Consider the following 26,302-nt stretch of genomic DNA (forward strand, 5'->3'; position numbering starts at 1 on the left):
TTATGATATAGAAATAATAGATGATAATATTGTATAGCTATAGAGAACTAGGAGGGACAAATTAATAATGAGTAATACAAATATGATGCTACGTGATGCTAACAGCCTCATCATTTGGGCACAGCATAGTAGAAGCGAGTTAGCTGTGATGCTAACAGCCAGACTCAACAGTATTTGAGCTGCAATGCTAGAAGTAAGAAACAGCAGCTGGGTTCAGCAGTGTAGAAGGGGGTTAGCCACAATGCTAACAGCCAGGCTCAGCAGTGTTGCATGTAGTATAGCAACAGTTTATTGTTATTATTATACAATTAGTAATTATTGTGCAAAAGACGTGTTCTGAGTATTTATCATGGATTTTTGAGTATACTCAATGTCAGCACTTTTATCTATACCACATACTTCATACTCAAAAAGTAGTTAGTATTAGTAATTGGTACACAATTATTAATTAGTATGCAAACAGACATGTTCTGAGTATTTATTGTGGATTTTTGGGTATACTCAGTTTCAGCACTTTTATCTATACTGCATACTTCATACTCAAAAAGTAGTTAGCATTAGTAAAAAGTAAACAATTAGTTTTTAATATGCAAACAGACATGTTCTGAGAAATGCCTAATTTAAGCACTTTTATCTAATACTAAATATTTCATATTCAAAAACTAGTTAGTATCAGTTATTATTATACAATTACTAATTATTGTGCAAATGACATGGACATGAGTATTAATTGTGGATTTTTGAGTACACTCAATTTCAGCACTATACTACATATTTCATATTCAAAAACTAGTTAATTTAAGTAATTAGTACACAATCAGTAATTAGTATGTGAACAGACATGTTTTGAGTATCTATTGTGGATATTTAAATATACACAATTTTAGCAATTTTATCTATACTACATACTTCATATTCAAAAACTAGTTAGTATTAGTAATTAGTACACAATTATTTAACATGCAAACAGACATGTTCTGAGTATTTTTCATGGATATTTAAGTATACTCAACTCTGGCACTTTTATCTATACCAAATACTTTATATTCAAAAACGAACTGTTAACAGTTTATTGTTTATGCCCCCATTTTTTTATTTATGGATATTTTTTTTAACATTTATGTAGCTTTTATTAATAAATCTATTTTTTGGATATTTTTTCATGTTTTATCCACCATTAATTATCAAATTAAAAACCACTGCAATCTCTCCTTTACATGCAGACACACACACACACAAACCAAGTAAGAATCATCCAGTACCTGAAGAACCAACAAAACATGGGGTTGTGTCAGAGTGACCTAGTAAGGTCACAGGCACACACACTCAAGCGGCTCATCTGTCATTACATCTCAGCGGGGCAGCCACCACCACAGTTTTAATTGTGTAAGATATCGGCACATCTACCCAGAAACGCTGCGTATTCGGTCACACTGTTCCACTACAAACACCATTAAAATACCCTAATCACTATACCGTTTTTTTATAATAATAATAATTATTTGGATCTTTATAAGCCCAGCAGGAAGCCAGTCTTGATTGGCCAACTCTCGTCATACTGAGATGGCAGCGAATCACACAGCTTAGCTTTACTTTACATCACCCAGGATTTTTACTGGACCAACTTCTTCTCCAAACTCCACATTGTGCCATGTTTCCGCCTACAAAAGCCCAATCCCCAAATGCATTGTAGGCGGTTCTTCAGAAACCCATGCAAACTGTTTTCTTTAGGCTTCATGCCACAGTCAGAAGCCTGGGAGACGATGCACAACATGCAGAATCAGAGCTTTAACACTTAATAAAACAGTGGGAACACTGACAATTTAGAAATTAGGCTGCAAAACAATATCACAAAGGGGTAAAAAAACACAACATAATAAAAATATTATGTTTTTCGATGCTAACAGACACATCAGTGAAGTGCAGCAGGGTTGTATGAGGTTAGCTGCAATGCTAAAAGCCAGTCTTAGCAGCGTTGGAGCTACAATGCTAATATACTACTTACAGCCAGGGTTAGCATGTAAAAAGAGCTGTAATACTATAGGTCAGGGGCTGTAGGGCTGAATGGGGCTCAGCATGACAGATGCAGGTTAGCTGCAATGCTAGCGGAGGCCAATGGGGTTAATACAAATCGCATGAAGGATTAGTGTTGGTTATTAATTGTTGCATTTATGTATTAATTTAATACATTTTTATTTGATATTTAAAAGTGTTCAAGAATGTATATAACCGTATTTGTCAAGGTCCTGACGGTTTCACAGTATATCATGGTATTTTTATTATCATCATCATTCATTTATATTTTTTGCTAGGCTTTATGACTAGGCTTTAATATAAGTTTTTGACTTTGACTCTGCCATAAGATTCACATGAAATAAAAAACTAAGGCTTTAAATTAAGGTTTTGATTACAATTGGATTTACTTTATCCCACAAAAAATTGCACAATATATGAAGAAATCAAACTGCATTAGCAGAAAAAAATCCGCCACAACTCCCTTCTCGTATTTAATACCTTGAATCCAGTGTTTTAGGGAGTTTTATCCCTTTTTTTCTGAGCTGTGGATCGATTGTGTAATTCCATTCCTCTCTTTTCTAAATGAATTATTGCTGTTTTTTTATCCATGCACATTTCAGCTATTAATGGAAAAAATATATGGTTTAGGGTTAAGTGTCTCTTTACCCAACCCAACTTTATTTGCAATGTGTTGTAGGCATCTCTGAAACGTAGACATGGATGTATATTAACATACTTAATTAAGTTCACCATGTGGAATATATCTTAGGTCAGGGGTGTCCAAACTACGGCCCGCGGGCCATTTGCGGCCCGTTTCCTTTTGTGGAGCGGTCCGCGAGGGAGAATGAAAGTTGGCCCGCTGTTAAGCAGGTTTTTATAATGTGAGATTCAAAGTTTGAATGCTAGGTGTCAGAAACGGGCCAAAGAGTCTAAAAGCGGATTGAGTGCGCATTTCTAGCGTAGAAAAATGGGGCAAAACTGTCTAAAAGCGGAGAGTGTGCGCATTTCCAGCGCAGAAAAACGGGGCAAAAAAGTCTAAACGCGGAGAGGGTGCGCATTTCTAGTGCAGAAAAACAAGGCAAAAGAGTCTAAAAGTTGTCTAGAGTTTAATATTAAGAGACATCATGAAATTAAACATCAATTTGCAAAATCTTAGTTTACACAACACTGTCAAAGATAAAGACAGTAAGTCAAGTAAAATGGTGTGTAAATGAAATAATCAGGAAAAAATTATTATTTAAAGTAGTATATTTCATTATTTAGTTAGCCCCAGCAGTCTTATCATCGTCACCAAATCATCACACATCGACCTGACAGGAGGGGGGACAGGAAGACCTTAGCGAGCCGCACGAAAGCACTGCAGCTTCAGGGAGGAGGTGTCACTACACAGTGTTCTCCTCTGAGAGCTGCACTGTCGAGGCCGCCTTAATGGATCTAGTGAGGCTGTTAGGGATGGTGTAAGCCAATACTGGCCCTGGGTGAGGTCTATATGATGAGGTGTTGACATTATCGTCATAAATTATGCAACTGTGCCTTTAAGACCAATATATACTGACTGAAAACTTTATTAGGAAGACCTGCATCCAATGCTGCAGATAAGGTCCTAAAACTTTAAGTACAATTCACATTAGAGCTTTTATGATATTAATTTTAGGGATAAATTATATTTTTATAATTTTCTGACACTAATATAATAAAATAGTAGCCTGGCATGATAAATGTCATTAAAAAATAAAAAAATGTTATTGATTGGAGTAGTTAAAAAAAAAAAGCTTAATGTCAATAAAAGACACATTTACACACTTTTAGGATTGCAAGGAACAGAAGAAAAAAGTGGTCGCAAACCGAATGGTTACACAGCTGAAGTGGTTCACACTGGCTGCTACAGTACCCAGAATTGTTGCTGAAGTGTTGCTTAGTGGTTTCTAGGTGGTTACTATGGAAATGTGTTGACACCTATGGTGTTGCTAAGTGGTTTTCTACTGTATACAGTTGGTTGCTAAGGTGTTGCTAAGCCTTACCTAAAGTGTTGCTATAGAAAAAGGGGTACAGTAGATAAACACTAGGGTTATTCAGGTGTTACGATTCAATAAATCGCAATATATTGTTAGCATACTGTTAGCAAGGCAAAATAGTGAGATAGTGAGACTGAGTAGTAGAAAAGTTTACTTTTTATCCAATCAGAACAGTAGGATACAATGACACTGAGTACAACACTGCACTCTAGTGGCCGGGGATTAAACACAACCCAAAATGAATCACTGTCTGACACCAATCTTTACACATAAAGTAATAAATAAAAATCATTTTTTTTAATTAGATACAAAATACTTATATATAAAAAAAATACTGATATACTGAAGCATCACAGTATTTTATTTTTTATACCCTTAATAAAACATGTAAAAAAAAAAAAAAAAAAAAGATTGGGAACCGATAGGGTGGAAAAAGGGATGCAAAAGGGGTTCGTTTTAGAGAGACACGGCATCGGGGTCAGAAACGTCAGGTGTAACCTAGAAAAAAGGAGGGTAATGGATGAAGCTGGAGTGTATCTGCAGTAGACTCGCTCTGTACGCATGGGAGGCTAAAGTAGTGTGTGAAGAAGCCCCACAGGGGTTTTAATTTGTTGTGTGTGAGGGGAGGTGTGAGCGGAAGGTGCAGAGGAGGGGGGAGCAGGTGTCTAGCAGCCTGGTAAACACAGGGAGGTGCCTCAATGTATTATTTAACTCCACATACACAGACAGACAAAATCTACACACCTACTCACAGACACTTTAAAGCGATTTTAGATTAGAAGAGCATTAGGTCATATCACAAGCAAAATGCATCTCTATCTGATTGTTAATAAGATCCGATTATGAAATCCAAAGGACACCAAACACCACAAAGTAAGAACACAGTGCCAAAATAAATCACTGCTGGTGAATACATAGGATCAGAACAAGGCTGCAACTTATGATAATTTCAGTAATTAACTAATCTTGCAATTATTTTTCTGATTAGCTGTACCATTACATTAGTTTAAATTGAAAGAAATGCTGAAAGAAAAGATGAACGTAGGACTTAAATGCATTTTAAATGCAAAAAAGTACTGATATTTAGCAAATAAATATGTAATCTGTTGTGTTTTGGCACTTCTAGAGACACACAGAGTTGAGTGTAACTGTACGAATTGGATCAAACTTAAAACAGCTGATACTTTCCTGCAATGAGGGTGCACATGATGTTTGGGGTGGTGTGGCTGTGAGGACACAAACCCTATGGCTTGGGCATGTGCAGAAATGAATAGAAATGAATTGCAGAATTAAGAAATTACAAAACAAGAAATGACAAATAGAGGACTATGGGATTTATTTTATAAGCTTGAAAATGGAGCAAAGAGTGATGAAAAAATATCAAATAAACAAGTGAAGTTCAAAAACTACAGCAAAAAGTACTTATATTTAGCGAGTAAATATGAAATCTGTTGTGTTTGGGTACTTTTAGAGTCACAGACAGAATTTAGTAAAACTGTATTAACTGGATCAAACTTAAAACATACATAATCCACGTAATCCATTAAAATAAAACATGCCTGGATTGGCTCCAATCCCAAACCAATGGATCAAATTTGGACAGTCTACAGACTTGAAAGATTCCCTAAACTTAGAAGGAGAGAGATACCTTGTACTGAATACCAAAATACGCCTTTAATTGAAGTCAATAAGCAGATCATGTAATGTTGATATTATGTCCAAGTATTAGGGATGGGACAAAGTATTGATATTGCAATTAATTGTACAGTTTAGTTTGTAAAACATTATCCATAAGTGGTGTCAAATATCTAATATTTTATTGAAACATAGGCACTCTAATCTCCCAAACTATCAAATTCTGTGAAACTGACACCAATAAATCTGCGATGGATTGGCAGCCTGTCCAGGGTGTATACTGCCTTCTGCACCACGAGGGAGTAGCATAAAGTTATCCAAAAGCAGTGTGTAAAACTGGTGCAGGAGAACATGCCAAGATGAATTAAACTAATTAAAAACCAGGGTTATTTCACCAATTGATTTATATTTTTTTATTTGGAATTTGGGAGAAATTTTTTACTCAAAAAAACTTTTTTGCTCATTTTACTCAAACACATACCTATATAGCAAAATCAGAGAAACTGATTTTGAAACTGAAGTGGTCTCTTATTTTTTGTAGAGCTGTACATCATTTTTCTAAAACATAGAGATATTAATTTTTAAAGACAAATCGCCCAGCCCTAACTGTACCTGTTAACAATGAGAAAATTCACTTTCCACTGCTTTACACAACTGAGATCAGTGAAACAGGACCTTCCGGCCCCTGCAGAAACTCAATACTGCCGTCTGATCCCCTTTACCACAATACAGCCACCAACAAAGCAGCCCTGTAGTGGACTAGACGTCTGGGGCATGCTAGACCTGCCCAGTAGGGAGCAACAGTTTGTATTTATTAATAATTTAGAAAAGAAACCCTTGAAATCCATTTTGTTACAGTATATAACCATTTCCAAGTGTTCCAACCAAGGGTTCTATAAAGAACTTTATACAGAAGGTTTTCACTAAAATGTAAAGAACATTTTACGCCTCCAAATGGTTGTTTGAGTTGTCAGTTGTGAGTTTTAGTCAAGACCAAATGAAAATATATCACATCCTTTTTTTAGAAGCATGAGGTGCTGACCGTTTGGCCAAACCACACGGCCCATTTGCATCACACCTCCACCTACTGATCTGCAGAAGATAGCTGCATGAGACTTCCTTTAGAATCAACTAACAGACATAGAAAACAGGAGATTTTTCAGCAGCAGATCTTTCTTTCAGGCTTAAATGTTCAGATGATGAAAAAAAAAAAAAAGTTTTGGTTAGCATATTGGCTAATAGTTTGGGTATCCAATGCTCAGCCTAATCGTTAAACTGTGTTTCTTGGTATGAAGCATTGTTCTACAAACAATGGCTAAAAGTGGGTTTAAACCAATGACTATAAAACCATGACTCCACTCCATAGAAATGAATTAACACATTTCTACCTATTTAATTCCTTGTTAAATCACATTACCAATTTTGGCGTCAATGTCATTCTATATTTCACTTTTACAGAGCCTGGTGACGTTTTAGCATTTTCTGGCAGTTTTTCTTGGCGATTTAAAACACAGCGATATAAAACACAGAAGATAATTTTTTATTTATTTTATTTCACCACAACTGGCCTGAAAATTCTAACCTAAAAATTTTAACCTAAAACCATTTTTTATTCTCATATACATCACCTTTTTGAGCACTGTTAGCACTGTCACAAGCTAGCATTGCTAACAACTAACAATTAATAACAAAGTATTATGCATGGTTTGTGCATCCAAATACAATGGGGGAGTTGATTTTAAAGTGATTTCAGTTTCACTCTTTTGCTCGCTCGCTCTCACTCACCCACACAAAATCTCCTGTCAATCATGTGACTCTCCTCAACCTTTCACCTCATGAAGCATGCCACAGTCACACCATCACCACTGTACAACACACTGAGCTGCTCCAGATCAGCATGGCCCACTGAACAAAAGCAATTTGCTGGACACACCAGTGAAATCAATAAACACACATCACAGAGTGTGTTGGACCGGTTAGACCAATTCCCAAACTGTACAAATGGCAGCTTAACTAATAGGGAGCAATAAAAATAATAAAATTTATATTACAATTATGAACTGGAACTTAATTAAATCAGTCTTCCTCAGCTCTACTTTAGATATTACAATTAGTTCAAATTGTTTGTAAAGTTTAATGCTTTAAAAAATACATTAACACCTTCTGTCTCATTAGAAAGTGGATTCTATATGTTCATTTCCCCTTATTCAGTGCTATAGGGTACTTTTTAATAACTGAATATACCTCGACTGGTTTCCCAGCCTTTCTGTGACTAACAGGGGGACTACAGCAGGAGTGGGGCAACATCATTAGTTACCAGAGAGGCACCCTTGAGCAAGGCACGTATCATAAGGTTGTCTTTTCCAAAGCTGAGGTGTCCTGGGTCAAGACACCAATCGGAAATTCACTGGTTTGATCCAGGACTGGCATTAGAGTTGCTCCCGACCAAAAGGATGTTGGTTAAATTCTCAGAATCTGAATCTATGGCTAAGGTGCCTTTGAGCAAAGCACTGGCACAAAGATTGCTCGACATTTTACTGGAAGGTCGCTGGTTCAATCCCAGGACCAGCATCCGTAAGAAGCCCTTGAGGAAGGCACTGATCAGAACGTCAGAAGATAACCAAGACAGTGTTTCCTGGCACAGTTGGGTTGCGCCTTGTGCAGGACACTGACTGGAAGGTTATTGGTTCAATCCTAGGACCAGCATTTCATAAGTAGCCCTTGAACAAGGTACTGATCAGAAAGCCAGAAGAGAACCAGGACAGTGTTTCCTGGCACACTTGAGTTGCACCTTGTGCAGGACACTGACTGGAAGGTTGTTGGTTCAATTCCTAGGACCAAAATCTACAGCTCCACAGTTGCCGTTGAGTAAGGCATGTGTGTTTGATGGCTATGGTAACCCTGAAACAAGAAACGAACCAGATCATCCAAATTTGAGGTGGCCACAACTGGAAGGAAGTTGGTTAAACTCTCAAAACTTGCATCAATTGCTAAGGTGCCCTTGAGAAAGGCACCGGCAGGGAGATTGCATCTACAGCCGAGTTGCTCTTAAGCAATGCACTGGTCGGTAAGTTTGCTAGTTTGCTAATCAGGACAGTGTTTCCTGGCACAGCTGAGGTGCTTTTACACAAGACACTGACTGGTAGGTCGCTGGTCCAATCAAAAGGTTTGGCATGCAAAGATTGCCCTTGAACAAGGCACTGACCAGAAGGCTGTCTGTTTGCTGGCTGAGGTGCCCTGGAGCAAGGTCACTACTGTGACATCATGAGTGTGAATGTGTGTGTGTACACTGCCATTGATGGGTTAAATGTGGAGGTTAAATTCTGCTTTACTGCTATGAGCAACATTAAAGTGTGCAACCTTACTTTTCACACAAATTAAACGAAACTAAAGCTTACTAAACAAAGAAAAGATACCAAAAAAAAAAAAAGAAAAGAGAAAAAGGAACAAAGTCATCCTTCATAGAGGAAGTTCTGCAAGAACGTGCACAATAGTTTACTCAGCCAAACATTTACTCAGGGGTGTCATAACACTGCTAATAAACTAAGTTTGTTGAATAATGGCGTGATCATTCGGCAGAGGAACACGCTTCCCTAGTTTGAGCTTATTTACATTTGAGGGCCGAGTCAGAGTCCATCCAAGAGGGTTCAAACCAGACAGAGTGCATGGGAGCCACCCAAAAGCTAAACATTAAACTGTGTACGTTTGTAACGGGATATGAGCTGGAAAAAAGGCTATGATGTATACACTCAAGATTGTAATGGGATAGCTGTGCGATGAACAGACAGAGTACGGTAAAAGGCTGTACTATTATACATTACTTGACAAATTTATTTTAATTTATTTAAGTAGCAATACATGTCCTAAAAATGATCAATTTCTATATAAACGTAATTAAATCTTTCTTCTGATTGAACAAGCTGTTTTTTATTTTATTTATAATAAAATGTATAATTCCCCCCCCCCCATTTTCTTCCCAGTTTAGACTAACACATGCTTCCTCTGACACACAACTCAGTCTCTTTTCAAACTGCTGCTGATTTAGCATTGCTGAGTAGCGCACTACACAGCGCACTCAGAGGAAAGCGCAGCAACTCTGTTCCGATACATCAGCTCACAGATGCCTTGTGCTGAGAGACATCACCCTAGGAGTGATGAGGGGGGGAAAAAGCTTCATCTACCCACCTAGAGAGAGCAAGGCCAATTGTGCTCTCTCAGGGCTCTGGTAGCTGATGGCAAGCTACATAAACAGGATTCGAACAAGCGATCTCCTGATCATAGTGGCAGCGCCATCGTCGCCATCATTTTAAAAGATATCGCTCTTCTGGAGAGGTGAAGCGTGTTCAGTCATAACATGTCACCAAAAAGCAAATCCCACTCTCTGTAATGAAAGCAGTTTGTAGGATGAGTAAGAGGCTCCATTTGAAATTTAATGAATGTGATGAATGTGTAGAGGGATTGTGCTCCTTTTAAATATGAATCAGAAAACAGAGAAAAGCTGGAACTTCACTGCACTGTTAAGCACCATTGAGTTGTCCATTGTTCTGAATGGTGGTAGAGAGCAGACTGGAGGAGTGGAGGGGGGAGGGACCAATAGAAAGACGTTTTTTAAGCTTTGAATTAAAGTAAAGACATTAATTAAATCAAATAAAATTTGTGTATAGCGCTTTTTACAACTGATGTCTCATAGCAGCTTTACAGAAATGTGATCGCAGGATAGAGAATCAGGAAAAAGCATCAAAAATATAATACAACCCCCAGTAAGCGATATAATGGCAGCTAAAACCAGTTAACAAGTCTTAACCTGGATCTTTTGGTAAAGTATGGGAGATTACTAAAAACTCTACAGACAACTTCAAGCCTTCGAACAAAGTAAACTCATCATAATATACAGCTGCTGCCATTTTAAGGACCGAATCAGGGACTAGGTAGTTAGCACCAAAACAACCTGTGCACAGATCTGAATGGAATGCTTAGCTTCCCTAATCTAAAAGACTAGATTAGCTTAGCGTAGTTTAGCTAAGAAATTGGTTTTCATCCCAGCTTTCAAAGATTACATATTTTAATCCCAAATGCCCACGGGGTATGCATTTTTAAGGGTGGTCTTCTTGGTTGGCTAGACTGAACAATGAAACTGAAACTGAAACACCTGGTTTTAGACCTCAATAATTTATTTTTCTGGACAGATCTGGCGGAAACAGGAGAGTTGAGGTGCACATTGAATTCTGCCGTGATTTGGGCAGTCGTGGTTTTATGTTTTTTGGATACAATCCGGGTTAGCACCCGAACATCCCTTTCAGACAGCTTCCTCTTGCGTCCACAGTTAATCCTGTTGGATGTGGTTCGTCTTTCTTGGTGGTAGGCTGACATTACCCAGGATACCGTGGCTCTTGATACATCACAAAGACTTGCTGTCTTGGTCACAGATGCACCAACAACTTGTCCTCTTTTGAACTCTGGTATGTAACCCATAATGAATGAATGAATGAATGAGGAACTCATACTGAATCTGAATGGGTTCACCTCTGCAAGTGTCAAATCTTAGGGGGGGGGGGGGGAGAAAGAAAGAAAGAAAGAAAGAAGCCAAAGAGGGGTTTCCTGGGGAGCTGCCGAGCGATGCACCAAATCCTGATAAAAAAAAATAAAATTATAATAATAAATTTCAGCGGGATTAAACTGAGCCCTCCTCTCAAATGCTCACACATTCGCTAGCCAGATTATTAATAGAAAATAAGACGAAAAAAAAAAAAAAAAAACTTTGTTTCCATAGCAACTGTTATAGTCCATATGGAAAGTGTCTGCTCCTGTTGCCAAGACAACCAACCCACGGTGAACTCATAGCTGAGCGATGCCGAGTGCACGCGATCCGTCCCTGGCTCAGCCCGGTCAACAGCCCCAACTCAAAAACTGACCGGGGAGGTTTTGGGCAGGAGGACAGAGCATGACTCCGGTGAAAGCGACTAATAGACTGACGGGCCGGTTCTGGAGATACAGGCCTGTTTTTAGGAACATAGATTAGCCTCCTAGGCTAAAATTACAAAAATGCTATTGGGCTTTTTTGGACGAATCAGCCTAAGAAACACTTTTCTTTGGATCATTTTAAATAAAGGATTTGTTTTCCTGTTACTAGAAATGATGTGTTAGCTATGGGGAGGTCTGAATAACCCATGTGGTGTCTGAATGGGTAGCCTAACTGGAAAACTGGGAAAGTTTTATCCAGTCAGTGCTGGGCAGTATGACCAAAAATGCACATCATAGTATTTTTCAAGATTCTGACGATTTCATGGTATATCACGGTATTTTTATTTATTTATTTATTTTTTCTACTGAGCTTTTTTTATAGGTCTGTGACTTACTGTACTGTTAGGAGTGCATATAATAAAAACACTAAGGCTTTAAATTATAGCCTTGATTACTTTTGGGTTTACTTTGTTCCACAAAATTACACAATATATGAGTTAATCAAAATTTATTAGCAGAAGAACAGCTAAAGAATGTAAACAACAAACCTTAAAAAGAGACGCACCAAAAACACTGCTTCCTTTTTAAAACCATTTTAATAAATAGTTTAATCCAGGGGTGTCCAAACTACGGCCCGTTGGCCATTTGCGGCCCGTTTCCTTTTTTTGGAGTGGCCCGCGAGGTATTTTAGAAATAGAATGAAAGTTGGCCCGCTGTTAAGCAGGTTTTAAAGTTTGAATGCTAGGTGTCAGAAACGGGCCAAAGAGTTTAAAAGCAGCAAGAGTAAAGTTGAAGCGCGTTATTTGTTTTATTATAGAGTCTGTGGCCCGTGACTTCAAATATATTTCTCCTTCTGGCCCCCAACAAAACAAAATCTTGGACACCCCTGGTTTAAGCCATTAAAGGCCTTGCAGTATTAAAATCAGCCACAATTCCCTTCTCTCTCCAGTTAATAAATAAATTCAGGGCGAGGCCAGACAGACCAATCACAGCTGCGGCTGTCCGGGTCGCATCGTTATATTTCCAGAGAGGTGCGCGTCAAGCTACAGGAACACTACTGTGTTCTCCCCAACTCTGCACAGCAACAGGTGGCCCCAGTGCTTGGTAATTGCTGGAGCATTCTGATTGGTGCTTAAGCAGAGCACTGTGTGGCCATGAGCTTAGCACGTGAACAAAGGGAGCCTGGCTATTAACATTGCGACTCACCTGCTTCAGCCCTGCCAAGCTTTCTTATCGAGTGTGTTAAAGCTTGATGTTAGCATGGCAACAAACACAACTACAACCTTGCTGGACCTGGCTGTTGTATCTGTTAGCATCATGCCTCCAACCGAGCTGGGGCTGGCTGTTAGCATCACAGTAAACTGGCTAAAACTTAACTGAGCCCCACTGTTAGCATCATGGCTAACCTACTCCAAAACTACAGAGCCCAGCTGCTGAGTCTGTTAGAATTGCAGGCTAACTTAGTTTCCTTAGAGCTTGTGAACTGCTCATACCGCCACTTCTGAAGAAACCCTAAGGAGGAAACGCTGTTTACCCTAGTAGTATTCTTGGTGCCGTTATTTTTAGAGAGAGAATATAAGCGAACACAAGCTGCCGCTGTACAGAAAACAGACTTAATTGCTTGCTCTCCCTCTCAGGACCTTCTGACTACTGCCTGATAACCCACACAAGGCCTTCAGAGGCCCTGCTGTGGAGACCTGGCTTGGGAAAAGAGGCCTGAAAAAAAAAAAATTCCACACATCCTACAGATGACCGGGGGTCATCTCAACCATCCACATGCCGAGCGGGACAGCATCACCAAAAGATTGGCCGCAAATGGCTGCCATTAATGTGGAAGTGGTTAAGAAATCCACTGAGAGAAAGAGAAAGAGAAAGAGCTGGTCTCCGCTCTCGTTCTTCCTCAGAAAAACCAGAAGCACATCATTAAGCCACAGATTGAACAAAATTCCACTCCCAGGCCTTTGCAGCAGGAAGTAACTACAGACGAAAGACAGGCAGAACAACATTTGTTACCGCATTTTTACATAGTAAAGCCTAATAGTTCTGTGCAAATGGCAAGAACACTTAAACTGAAAGCAGAATTTAAAAAGGGATGTTGGTGTGGTCACAAAAGATTGTTATCAAAAAGGGTTATAGGATTTAGAAGTGCTAAAGTCCTCATCCACTACAATGTTTCTTCTGTAAACTTGGCAAAATCCACCTTATTCTGCCACACCCACTTTCAATATATATATATATATATATTTTCTGTGTTTGTGCAGCTACTGTTGTGGATAGTAGCTACCTATGCTAACCCAACATCTCAACAGCCCATTTAAGCTTATTTCACTGCTATTTACAACATATGCGAAGACACAACATAGCTATACATCCATCCAAATGTCCATACCTCTATTCTTACTATTCTGTGGAGAGAAACCTTGATTACGAGGCTCCAGTGTCTGGAGAAGGCGTTAGCTTTAGAGCTAATAGATCTATGAGGACTGGAGCATTGAGGTGTGTGTAGCAGGTACCCTCAGAATCAAGCCATTTCCCATGGGTTACCATATTCTGATGCTGGTTTCTTTTTCACAAAATGGTAAGAACAGACGAACAGTATGGACGTTTGGCTGGATGGGTTAAATTCAGCTCCTTCAACCACAGACGCAGCTTCTCTCTTTTGGAAAGCACTTCAAAAACCTCCAAAAACCTCCAAAACACTGCAGTTTTCTTGTGTTGTGTAGGCCACTCTGCTGTTTAACCACAATTCTTTTTCTTCTCTTCCAATTACGGGGACTCCCTTCAACTAACTGAGAATATTTTAGGCCTACCACTCATCCTGTACATTTATCTTCACTGTCGTTTTAATCTATATCAGTGGTCCACTGCCACAGCAGAAGTTATAACACAAAGTAAACCAATGTGGCCTCTTCCTTCTCCTCTTGCAGAATAAAGTTGATACTTGATTTTATCTGTGTTTTATCAAAACAAAAACTCATACCATACTGAGAGTAAGTTTTTTCCCTTTTATACAGCTCTGAAAAAAATAAGAGGCCACTTAAAAAATGATGAGTTTCTTTTATTTTACCAAATTAAAAACTTCTGGAATATAATCAAAAGGAAGATGAATGATCACAAGCCATCTAACCAAGCTGAACTGCTTGAATCTTTGCACCAGGAGTGAGTAGCATAAAGTTATCCAAAAGCAGTGTGTAAGACTGGTGGAGGAGAACACGCCAAGATGCATGAAAACTGTGATTAAAAACCAGGGTTATTCCAGCAAATATTGATTTATAAATTCTTCTTTGCATTATTTGAGGTCTGAAAGCTCTGCATCTTTTTTTTGTTATTTCAGCCATTTCTCATTTTTTGCAAATAAATGCTCTAAAATGACAATATATATTTATTTGGAATTTAGGAGAAATGTTGTTCGTAGTTTATAGAAATGATACAATATTAAATACTAACCCAATATACTGTCCGACCGCTAATTATGGTGCTTTTCTGTAAATACAAGAGTCAAAATTGAAGTCTGATAGACAACAGCAATCACCCAAGCTGTACTGTAATGTCTAATGGATTTTTACAATGAATTAACTACCATTAGTTGCAATGTTATTATATGATTATGACAAGATAAATAATGTATTATCATGTTCCTACACAGTTTTTAGAGACAACTGAAAGTGATAATTATTTCTTAAGAATCTGCAGTAAGTCTTAACTGTTATGCCACATTTTTTTAGCGGTTGAACAAACGATTCTCATTCAAACCTCATCAAGTCTTATTCATCAGGAACAAAACCACAAGTTAACTCTATCTGAGTGTCCCAAAAGTGTCCCAATCCCAGTAGCCCTTACTGTGGTCCACAACAGCAACAACCACAACAGTCCATTAAGGCTGCTGCCCATATACAAAGTCCAAAGTAACACACAATGCATTTCAATTATAAAGCTGATATCTAGCACTTACGTTCCCAAAACATCCTTGAAGTCATAGATCTCCTTAACGTCAGAGGTCTTCTTCTTCCAGGAGTGTCCATCTTCTCCCAAGGGCATTTTGTGACGGTCGAATATAGTAAAGCTGGGAGAAGAAAAAACACAGTTCAGTCACATGAGCTGGAAACACAATCGTTCTCTCCCCATCACACACACAGACACACAATGCTTGGTGGCCTCATTTTAAATAGGTTAATGTAATATTGAAACTATTGGAGAATTGGGGCTGTATTAAAGCTTCAGGAAGAGCAAATCCTCTGAAAAAAGCACCGCTTCTGTGTCAAGAACAGTCTGACCTGACTAAAGCTTCGCGATGAACTGTCGCACGCACGGGAGGACGAGCGGCGGGGCTAATTGCTAGGCCTCAACTTGCCAAAAAAATAACAAAACAAAATGCTCCAGGGAAGTTGAAGCAATCAGTCTGCCAGCAAACTATTAAAATGTCAACCACAACTCAGATCAGGTGCCAAGAAGAATGCTGCAGCACCTGTTCACTGGAAACATAATGAATTTCTTCTTTACTTCATGCACCCATTCTTTTAATACTTGCATATGAAAAGATTGTTTACTAACTAGATAGTCCACAACTGAAGGTACAACGTGGAACTATTAAGGAACCTCTATTTTTAAGACCCTGTTGGTTCTGACAGAGTTGGAGAATAAAGAACCTAAGTATTGTACTACAGGACAAGCTGAAATATCTGAATCGTATATCGTAGATATTGTCCCTGTATTTGAGCAAAAATGCGCCATATATAAAACAAGAAAAAAAGAAACATTGGTTATAATTAGGGCTGCATGATATATCGTGTAAGCATAATCATCATCGCAACGTGCAGATGCGCAATATAGTCACAGTGAAATGTCACTTAAGGGAATTAAATCAAACACGTCATACTGCAATGTTTTGATTCTTGACACAAGAAGTAGATACACAGTGCTGTCTCTGTGTCTGTGCGAGTGACAGGCTGCTGCTGCCTGAGAAGAGTTTGTGCTTTTAATCTAGAAAAACGCACTCAATTTACCCTTAAAAAAGCCATTTAAATGCCTGATTAAAGGGCTGATTATTGTTGTTTTGCTGTTTTCCTCGGGTTTTGAGAGCTCGGAGCTGACTCAGCTCTTGATCAGTCCGGGCGCGGGGGCGGGGCTGGTGACGTCATGGGCCCTGCAATGGTCATGTTCAGAACCTCACTGAATGTGAACTGAATGTGTCTGTAATTGGTCCTAAGAATAAGTTCAGCCTGTAACTGCAGACATTCGCTTTAACAAGTCATAATTCAATTACATAAGGTTGAGAAACTCTCAACTCCTCGCTTGACGCTGTGTCGTTTGCGCCGTGTCGCCAAACTGCAGCTACAAATTGCACCATCCCATAGGAAATAAACTGTCATTTGTCGCTCTGTGATCTGCCAGTGTGAAAGCAGGGTTAAGGTGGATTCAGTACAGATCAGTTTGGGCTCATTAAATAGAAAACTGCAATTATATTTAGATTTATGTAGCTTTTAACATACAGTTTGAATATAATCCAATTTCCCAATGGCTAAAAAAAAAAAAAAAAAAGCTTACAAGGTTTTGGTATAAAGTGACATGTGAGAATGTAGTACCGGGGTTAAAGTGCAGCCTTGGCATGAAACCATAAAAGCTTCTTTCACAGTATGTTGCCATTACAACACCTCTGAAGTGCAACAACTGTAATAACTGTAACAACTGTGTGTCATAAATGACTTGTGAATGGTTTTATAGGTTTTAGGTGTTTGCTGATTAGCTGGTGACAGCCAGAGCTACTGTTTGGCTTTAGCTAAAACAACATGCATTCCTTCATGCTTCAATGACAGAAAGCTCTTGACTGGGCATGAGAGCTTATGATAACTGTGCAACCACAAGCATGCTTAGCTAAACTAGTTTAGTCTCTATATACAAATCCACTAACTGGGGGCTCTGAGCGGTTCAGCGGACTAAGCTGCCACTGTGATCAGGAGATTGCCGGTTCGAATCCTGTTTATGTAGCTAGCCATCGGCTACCGGAGCCCTGAGAAAGCACATTTGGCATTGCGTTCTTTGGGTGGGTAGATGGCGCTCTCTCCCCACATCACTCCTAGGGTGATGTGGATCAGCACAGGGCTGCGTCTGTGAGCTGATGTATCAGAACCGAGTCGCTGCGCTTTTCTGCTCAATGCTGTTCAAAAAGAGGTGACGGCTCACTTCACATGTTTTGAAGGAGGCATGTGCTAATCCTTACCCTCCTGGTGTTGGGGTATCACTAGTGATAGGGGGGTTCTAATCAGTGGGTTGGGTCATAGGCCGTAGAAAAATAGAAGAAGAAAAAAAAAATCCCTACCTTACAAAAATTAAATAATAGTGCCATTTCTGCAAAAACCTTGACCTGCAGTTATACTGTATATCTATCTCAAGCCGATATATAATTGACTACAGGTGTGGACTGACTAGACAATGGGACTGTTTACCCAAAATAAACTTTTGAAAGCCTTTTATACGCCCTCTTATAGAAGTGTACCTCCTTGTGAGAAATTGTAACACTCAACACACAATTTTAAACAAGCTTTTTAACAAATTTGTCCACCACCTAAGCAATTCTGACCAAGCTGTCAGCTGTTAACAAGAAACCTGTATCACGGCTAGTACTGATACGAGGGACACTAAAAGCTTAGTTATTTATGCAAAACTTTTTGCAGACACATGTATTGCTAATTGGTCTAACAATTAGCATTTTTCAGCAGGATAATGCTCAGGGTTTTGAGCAAGGGTTTTGCAGGATTGTACCCACCAGATTGTAACACATTCTTTACCTGCAGGTTTGCAAAATGTATCGACAATTGAGCATATCATCGCTGTCCAATGACGAGTATAAAACAAGCATTTCCATTTTTGTGGAATTATAGTTTACTAAAAACACAGAGTGTCCCTTACGCTGCGTCAACATTCCTTGTTGGACGGATAGACCAGTAAAAATTCTCAAAAATGACCTGAAATTAACGCTTTTTGCATTGACTTCCACTGAAAGTTAATAAGGTTTTATCTCTGTCTCTCCTGTAGAGATACATGATTTTCACTGGACAGTGACGATATATGGGACCAGCCTATGCTACAACTGTAAATTATCTTGTATTAATTTTTTTAAACAAACATTCAAGCAAATATATCCCATCATTCTAATACTGTAATCACTTCATTATATTCACTCAAATAAAAGTTTCATTCCATTGCAACCACTCCTACTGGGTGTTTTATTTTTTTGTAGTTTTTTTATTGTTTAAAGCACTGGTCCGAGCTAATGGTCTGTTCCATTGTACAGTTGTGATCAATGAGCTGCTGATCAATGGACTGAATGGCCGAACTATAAATGGAGCTGCTGCATTCTCGCGCTGTGTGAGCGGGGCCTCCTCTCCATATCTGTGATCCGTGTGGTAAATCGCCTCCGCACGCCTCGCTGTAAGAGCTTTCCTGCGAAGCCGCGAGAGTTCATCATCCGTTTCAAAATACATTATCTCCAGAGTGAGAGTGACTCTTACCAGCTTCAGATAACGTTGCAGATGAAGCACGCTTTCACACAATGACTCCAGCGCTTTACATAGTGCTCTGAAACACACTCCTGAAGAGCCAAAACGGGCATTGTGTCAGGCAGCTTTGCATCTGATACGCTCGCGGCCATGGAGAGTCACTCAACACGAGCGTTTAAACCTTATAGTACCTGTTGAGTGAGATTTTGTGCTCTGTTCAGGCAAGCAGGGTTACATATATGAGGCAAATGTTTAGAATTAATATTTTTGATAACATGTACAAAATTATCATATTTTTCAAACTTAAAGTGTCAGTCTGTATTATTTTGGTTTCTAAACTGAAAGCAGAAGCATTTTTAATTGAAGAAAGAACAAAATATTGTGTTTTAAAATGTTACCAGTGTGCTGGAACCACCCTCCCGGCTAAGCATAATATATTCATTTAAAAAACTGGTGTATCAGGTCGCTTTTCAAAGGAGTTCTTCTGGCCACGTCACGCATCTTTACGTACTTTTTTTTTCACACGTACAGCCTCTAAAAGAGGATCCGGCTTAGTTTTACTGAATGCGAGCAGCTGGTGGAGCAACGGAGACTTCAGAAGGGGGAAACTCAGAGCTCAGTAACTCATTCACTCATAGTAAAAACAAAGAATTAAAGCAGTCAGGTTTCTGAATGAGCGCTCTCTCTCTCTCTTTGACTTTACATAACCTGGAATCGAATTCACACCTGCCCTGTTTAAATTGATTCTTCCGCATGCTCGGTGCAATTACCCATTCTCACCAGAGAGGGCCCTAAGTCCCTAAACTTACGGACATCAGCTTTAAATGCAGAATTCCTGCACAGCTGAATTCTGGTGCTATGTGGTCACTAGGGTAAGTCTGTTTTTGTGATCAGAGCCACATGCTAGTTGCTATGTGGTTGCTAGGTCAGGTGGTTATTATGACATTGCTAGGTGGGTACCTTGGTATGCCAAATTACTTCTAGAATACTGTTCTGTTCAGTGGTTGCTGTTATATACAGCAGTAGTTGCTGTGGGGTTGCTAGGGGTTGTTATGGCACTGCTAAGGTGCATGCCAAGTAACTGATAAGGTGCCACTAAGTGGTTGCTGTTGTATACTAGGTTGGTGCTATGAGGTTGCTAAGTGGTTGCTGTGGAATATCTAGATGGTTGCTCTGATGTTGTAATGTGGTTACTATTGTCTACAAGGCAGTTGCAATGGTATTGCTAAGCGGTTGTTGTATAACAGGAGGTTTATCATGGTCTTCCTATATGATCTGCACTGGAGTTGCTAAGTGGTTGCTAGGCATTTGCTCTGTTATTCCAGATAGTTCTGAACATGTTGCTAAGTGGTTGCTAATTTACAATAGGTGGTTACTATGGGGTTGTAACGAGGTTGCTCTGATGATGTAAGGTGGTTACTATTTTATGACAGGTGGTTGCTATGGTGTTGCAAAGTGTTTGCTATTGTATACCAGGAGGTTTACTATTGTCTTCTTCCATGATTTGCTCAGGAGTTACTTAGTGGTTGCTAGGCATTTGCTATGTTATTCCAGGTAGTTCTGAGCACTTTGCCAGGTGGTTGCTGTGGTACCCCATGTAGACAGTTGGATAGTACTACTGCAATTGTATTCAAAGCTAGGTTTTTGATTGGACGGTGATATATTGTCCCAAAAATAACTATGAAAATGATACTACTGGCATTTTAAGAACATTTTATGCCAGTCATTCCTACGGAGAAAAGAAAATCCTAATTATATTACCTAATATAGCTCTAGCGAAGAAGATATTAACTTACTGGAGTAAATAATTGCATGAAGCTTCTAAAAGTGGAAGGTTATTATAACACAACCCTACAGCCACCACTTTAAACCATCTAATACCAACAGGGCTGTTCAGCTCTAATCTAATAAACAGGGTGGAGCAATGCCTCACCACCCCACCATGATGGGAATGTGCTTTGTGACTATTTTTAGGGGCCACGGCAGCGGCACCCGTCCAGACCAGACCAACAGTGGGAACACTGGGCATCAGGTCCTTTTAAATTAGGCTAATCTGAGGGCGTCTCGGACCAAAATAGGCTGCTTAATAACGTCCATATTCTAGGACCCTGGAGATGGACATTGTGGGTGCGCTGCCAAATGTCGCTGACCTCGTCTACAACTACAACGTCTTTTGGAAATTTTGACTGACAGTTATGAAGCTTACTACTCAAGCCTCTCCTGATCAGACATAACATTTTTAACCACCTGCCTCATACTGTAAGTTTCCTTTTTCTGCTAAAAGAGCTCTGACCCGTTAAGGCATGGATTACACAAGGCCTTTGATGGGGTCCTGTGGTATTTGGCTCTAAGACATTAGCAGCAGATCCTTTAAGTCCTGTAAAGTTGAAAGTTGTGAGGTAGGAGCTCCATGGATTGAATCAAGAAGCTTGGTGGTCCTTCCTTGAGGCACTTCTTTTAATTGATATGCACCATTGTGTACAAGGGCTGCAACGATTAGTCGATATAATCGACAATGTCAATTACTTAAATTTGTCCACTATAAATTTCACTCTCGACTAATCGTTTATTTGTGACAGTACCACATTACACAAAGTGCAAAGCGCAATGGGATATTTAGTTTGTGTCTCCAAAAGTGCCCAAATACAACAGATTACATATTAAATTACTAAATATCAGTAATTTCCATGTTTAAACAACATTCAGATATTTAACTGCCATTTAAATCTCAAATTCTGCTGTTTCTATTGTTTTTAGAGATGGCAGAAATAATCGCTGACTAATCACTGACCAGTCGACTAATCGAAAAAATAATCGTCAGATTAGTCTGCATACTGCATACCGGGAATACCCTTCAAAACCTGCTATTTAGGAGATGCTTTGGACTTTACAAACGTATTGTTCACTTGCTTTACAGTTTGTACACTTATAGATTATAAAAGATATGGTCAGTATAGGCTGGTGCAGAACTGGTTTCAGGTTCAGGTGGTGTCTGACTAAGCCACAAGAAGGCGTAAAGTGTTTTCCCCCCAATTGCCCTATAAAAAGGCTCTCAAAGACTCTGAAAGACTACTTTGGGGGTAGTGTACCTCTTGGTGAAAGATTGCTGACTGATATACACATGCCTCCACGATGCATTCAAAGACATTTTGCCCAGTTGACAGACTTTAAAATGGGGCATTTGCTAGGAGGTCACCAGCTTCGCCAACCCAAGGGTTTTTTGCAGGATCTACTGGCTAAGCTGGCTGAACACCTGTGGGCAAATATGCCAACAGATGCCATATGGAACCAGTATGATTCCATACCTGTACTGTAAGTACTGCATCTCCTTGTATCTTGTACCTGTAGGCTAGAGGCAACCCAACAGGGTACTAGAGCCCTCTTCAATTCAATTGTACAGTTGTCTTAAAGAGTGTTTATGCTTAAATCAAATGCTCAAATGACCTTTTAGAGTATTTAACTGGTAAGACTGCTTGGCTTTTACACATAAATGTACTACAACTCCTCCCACTTTGAGTCCTTTGCAGAGGTTTAGGCTTCTCTATTAATGGCTACATTCATTAGCCATTAATAAAGAACTTGCGGTTCTGCAGTTCTGTTTTTCTGGTATAATAAAGGCCAGCTGTGAGCAGAACCCAAGCACCACTGCCTGTACTGTCAGTACACTGTGTTCATTCCCCACCTCTGGTTCTGAGGATGTCTCCATAGATACCAAGGAGAGGCGTCTCTTCCTCTCACTCTCGCGCTCTGTGCTAAAAGCTGGCAAAGGTAGAAACAAGGCTGAAACAAAAGAGGGGCTGGTTAGGCTGCCACAGCAAACACAGCGCCTGTTCGGCTTCGCAAGAGACCGAAATTAACACAGCGAGTGTCACGGCTGACCGCAGGATGTGAAGTTTCACTTCCCCCATCAGAGAGACACAGTGACAGTGGTGCAAACAGTGAGCGCCTCATATTGGGTAAAGCTTTTACGAGGACGACCGACTGCACACGCCATTATAAACAACGTTATAATCTGACAGGTTCTGTAAAACACCAAGCACTCATCGAAATCAAGGAGCAAAAGCACGGAGCTCATCTCACTAAGCTCATCTCACTGTTCTGCAGCAGACATTAATGTATTATACTTAATCTTAATGTATTAGCATCTAATCTCAACTCAAATCGATGGGTTTTATTCCATCTGTCATCGAGGAGGCAATACAGCCAACTCAATCACCACTGACTTCCTACACTGTATATACACTGCCATTATGATTGAGATATGAAGATTTCGGGGTTTAGAAATGCATTGTATTAGCCTAATCACACAGACACAGAAACCAACTCTACCGCTCCTTCTATTACAGAAGACTTTTATAGGATTATTGAAAAATAAAGGAAATTCGATTAGGCGCAGCTTCCAGAAAGATCCGATACAAGAGGCTGGATACTGCTCTGAGCAGAATAAACATGATGTAAGATAGAGAACAAGAGAAAGTCACATTTTTAGATAACAAACAGGCTCTTCTCGAACAACAAACCATCCCACCAAACTGACTTTGGAGGAAAAATATGATTGCAAGAGAGATTTAAAAAAAAAAAGTTGCTCACCATTACAGGAGTTTTTTTTTGTGCTTAGATTTCATTGTCCTACAGTTTCAGTTTTTTTTAGTTTCAAGAAGCATTCATAGCATTGGCGCACACCATTTGAAATTCAGTGCAATACACTCTTAACAAATGAGCGCAGGTTACTTTCAGATTTAACCTGGTTGTTGCCAATATCGTTCAATGTCTTGTCTATAGTATGTAAGCAAAATATGATTTAACACGTACACATCTGCCGATGCTGATTCCAATACACACATTTATAACTATAACTATTACAGAGAGACTATTTATTTGCATTACCTTTTAGCAAATCAATTTTATGCAAACAAAAAAATAAATACATTTTTGGTCAGTGTCAGCCAGTGTGACTTGATCCATTTCCAGGCTTTAAATATCAGCTAAAACTGGGCACTGGGCAGATGAAGATGATGTTTCTATTTAAAAAAAAACCAGATACAATATAATTGCAATATCATCGCACATCCCTAATAAATTGTAGAAAAGCTGATGCCCTGCTTCTTAAAAAAAATATTTGTGGTACTGTTTCTTTTTTTTCTGTTACTGGTGGACCCAAACTCAAGCTGCAGGGCTTTTTAAAATCAAATTGTTGTCTATTTCTGTCTTTTATTTCTAAAATCTCTCTCTGAAGTTCTCTGCATTAGGAAGAGTATGGAGCCCTACATTTCAGCCATGTTACAGAAGTGCAAACGCATCTGAATCTCACTGTAAATTATTACGACCAAAAAAAAAATCAGTAAAAAAAAAAACAGTAAAACTCTCAGTAAACGTTAACAAGACCAGTAATAATTGGCCCACAACAAGCAAATTTGTATATTCACTTGGAGATGCACTTGGCTAAAATCTGATCAGGTCACATGAAGTGACCAGGTATATAGGAAGTCTAGCAGGACACTCTTAACAACTTACGCAAATAAGTTGAAATTCTACAACAAATAAGATTTAATTGAAAATCTCTGAATAAGCTTAAAATCGAGGCACGGAAAAGATCCATCTGCAGGCAACTGACCAAACAAAACCAATGGACATTCCTTGGGGACTCAGGCAAAAGGCAAAGAGGCTTCCAGATAAGGGCCTGAAATGTTGAGTGCTTGCTTGGGTGTGCATGCAGGGTGACCGGTCAGAGGGGGCTCAGTCAGTCATCACCCATTGGTGCAGATTAAGGAAACGGAAGGAACGAGATAGGCTGACCAACAAACTCAGGGGAGATAAGATCAACAGGCAAGTTTGAGAGAAACAACCAGCTACCCTACGAACATGATGCTAACATCTACTCCAGCATGCAGCATTCACAGAATCTGGAAATCATCGCATATGGAAGGTGCAGATACTCACTTGTTTCCCATGGCTGCTCGGAACACAGAAGAAACACACACAAATAAAATCAAAAATATAAAATAAAGACCTGAAACTTGAGCCCAGTGCAGCGCACTAGCAAGTGAGAGCTTTCAGAAAAGTCTACAGAGTAGGCTTCTCTATATATCAGGTTCACCACAGTCACTCAGCCAGGAAGCAGAAGGCCCGTGTACTGGTTCCCGTATGTATTAACCGCCCAAAACTAAGCTGCCTCTGGTTGAGGGTTATGCAAAAACAACTGTCATAATCGGTTAACCCTCCCACCACTCTTCTCCCTGTGCTAATTCAGCCTAAACATCAAACATGCCAATTCCGCTTTCAGATTTGCATCCATTGTGAACAGATAACAGGGTTCCTTATCTAGTTGTATGAACTGTCGTTTTTCTACAGTAGAGATCCTCTTATTAGTTTTCCCTGCACTTACACTATATGTCCACATATTTGCAGACACCCCTCCTAATGCTATTCAGCTCCTTCAGCTATTAAGTTTTACTCATTGTTGATACAGAGCTGCAAATGGAAACACAACTTGTCTAGTTCCATTTGAAAAGTTCTGCCAATAGAACTGAACTAGGACTAGAGCAGATAAATGTGGGCTAGCTAGAGGGGTACAAAGCCCACTACCCCAACTTAGAGGTGGGATGTTCGGGGTGGAAAGATATTGGGGATGTTCATTCGAGGTGGGAAGAGTTGGGAAAAGTTGGTGGGAAGAGTTGGGCGTTTGAGACAAGAGAGTTTGGGGTGGGATGGATTAGAAAGTTTGGGGTGGGAAGGACTAGAGAGCTCGGAGTTGGATGAAATTGGGAAGTTCGGGGTGGGATGAACTGGAGAGTTCAGGGTGGGATGGACTAGAGACAAGAGAGTTCAGGGTGGGATGGACTAGTGAGTTCAGGGTGGGATGGACTAGAGACAAGAGAGTTCAGGGTGGGATGGACAAGAGACAAGAGAGTTCAGGGTGGTAAGAGATTGGGCAGTTTGAGGTGGGATAAGACGGTCAGTTTGGAGTAGCATTACAGCAACAATGCACCAAAATCAGGAAATTATTCAATTGTACAATCCTTGCAATACTTATATTTACCCCATATTGTGCAGCCCTTGCACCATATCATTGTCTCAAATGACCCTCTTACTGCATGAAAACACAAAGCCTATTCATCCACGCAGGGCAATTGTCACACACTCTGCCGACAGGTCAGAAGGGCAGCAAAATAAGGCAAT

General features: G+C 39.6%; 1 protein-coding gene across 3 annotated transcripts in view; it reads right to left on the reverse strand.

Annotated features, from left to right (window-relative positions):
* camk1b (calcium/calmodulin-dependent protein kinase Ib) overlaps window positions 1-26,302 on the reverse strand; it is a 75,731-nt gene that overhangs the window by 45,997 nt on the left and 3,432 nt on the right. For 2 of the 3 annotated variants that reach the window (XM_049471654.1, XM_049471655.1), the window contains exons 2-3: window positions 25,064-25,076; window positions 15,580-15,690 (exon numbers count right to left, since the gene is read on the reverse strand). In XM_049471654.1, the coding sequence (XP_049327611.1) occupies window positions 15,580-15,690; window positions 25,064-25,074 (122 nt within the window). In that variant the 5' untranslated portion in view covers window positions 25,075-25,076. The remainder of the gene's footprint in view (window positions 1-15,579; window positions 15,691-25,063; window positions 25,077-26,302) is intronic. The other variant, XM_049471656.1, reaches the window with a different exon arrangement.

This window comes from Astyanax mexicanus, chromosome 24 (assembly GCF_023375975.1).
Source record: "Astyanax mexicanus isolate ESR-SI-001 chromosome 24, AstMex3_surface, whole genome shotgun sequence".
Classification (NCBI taxonomy): Eukaryota; Metazoa; Chordata; class Actinopteri; order Characiformes; family Acestrorhamphidae; genus Astyanax; species Astyanax mexicanus.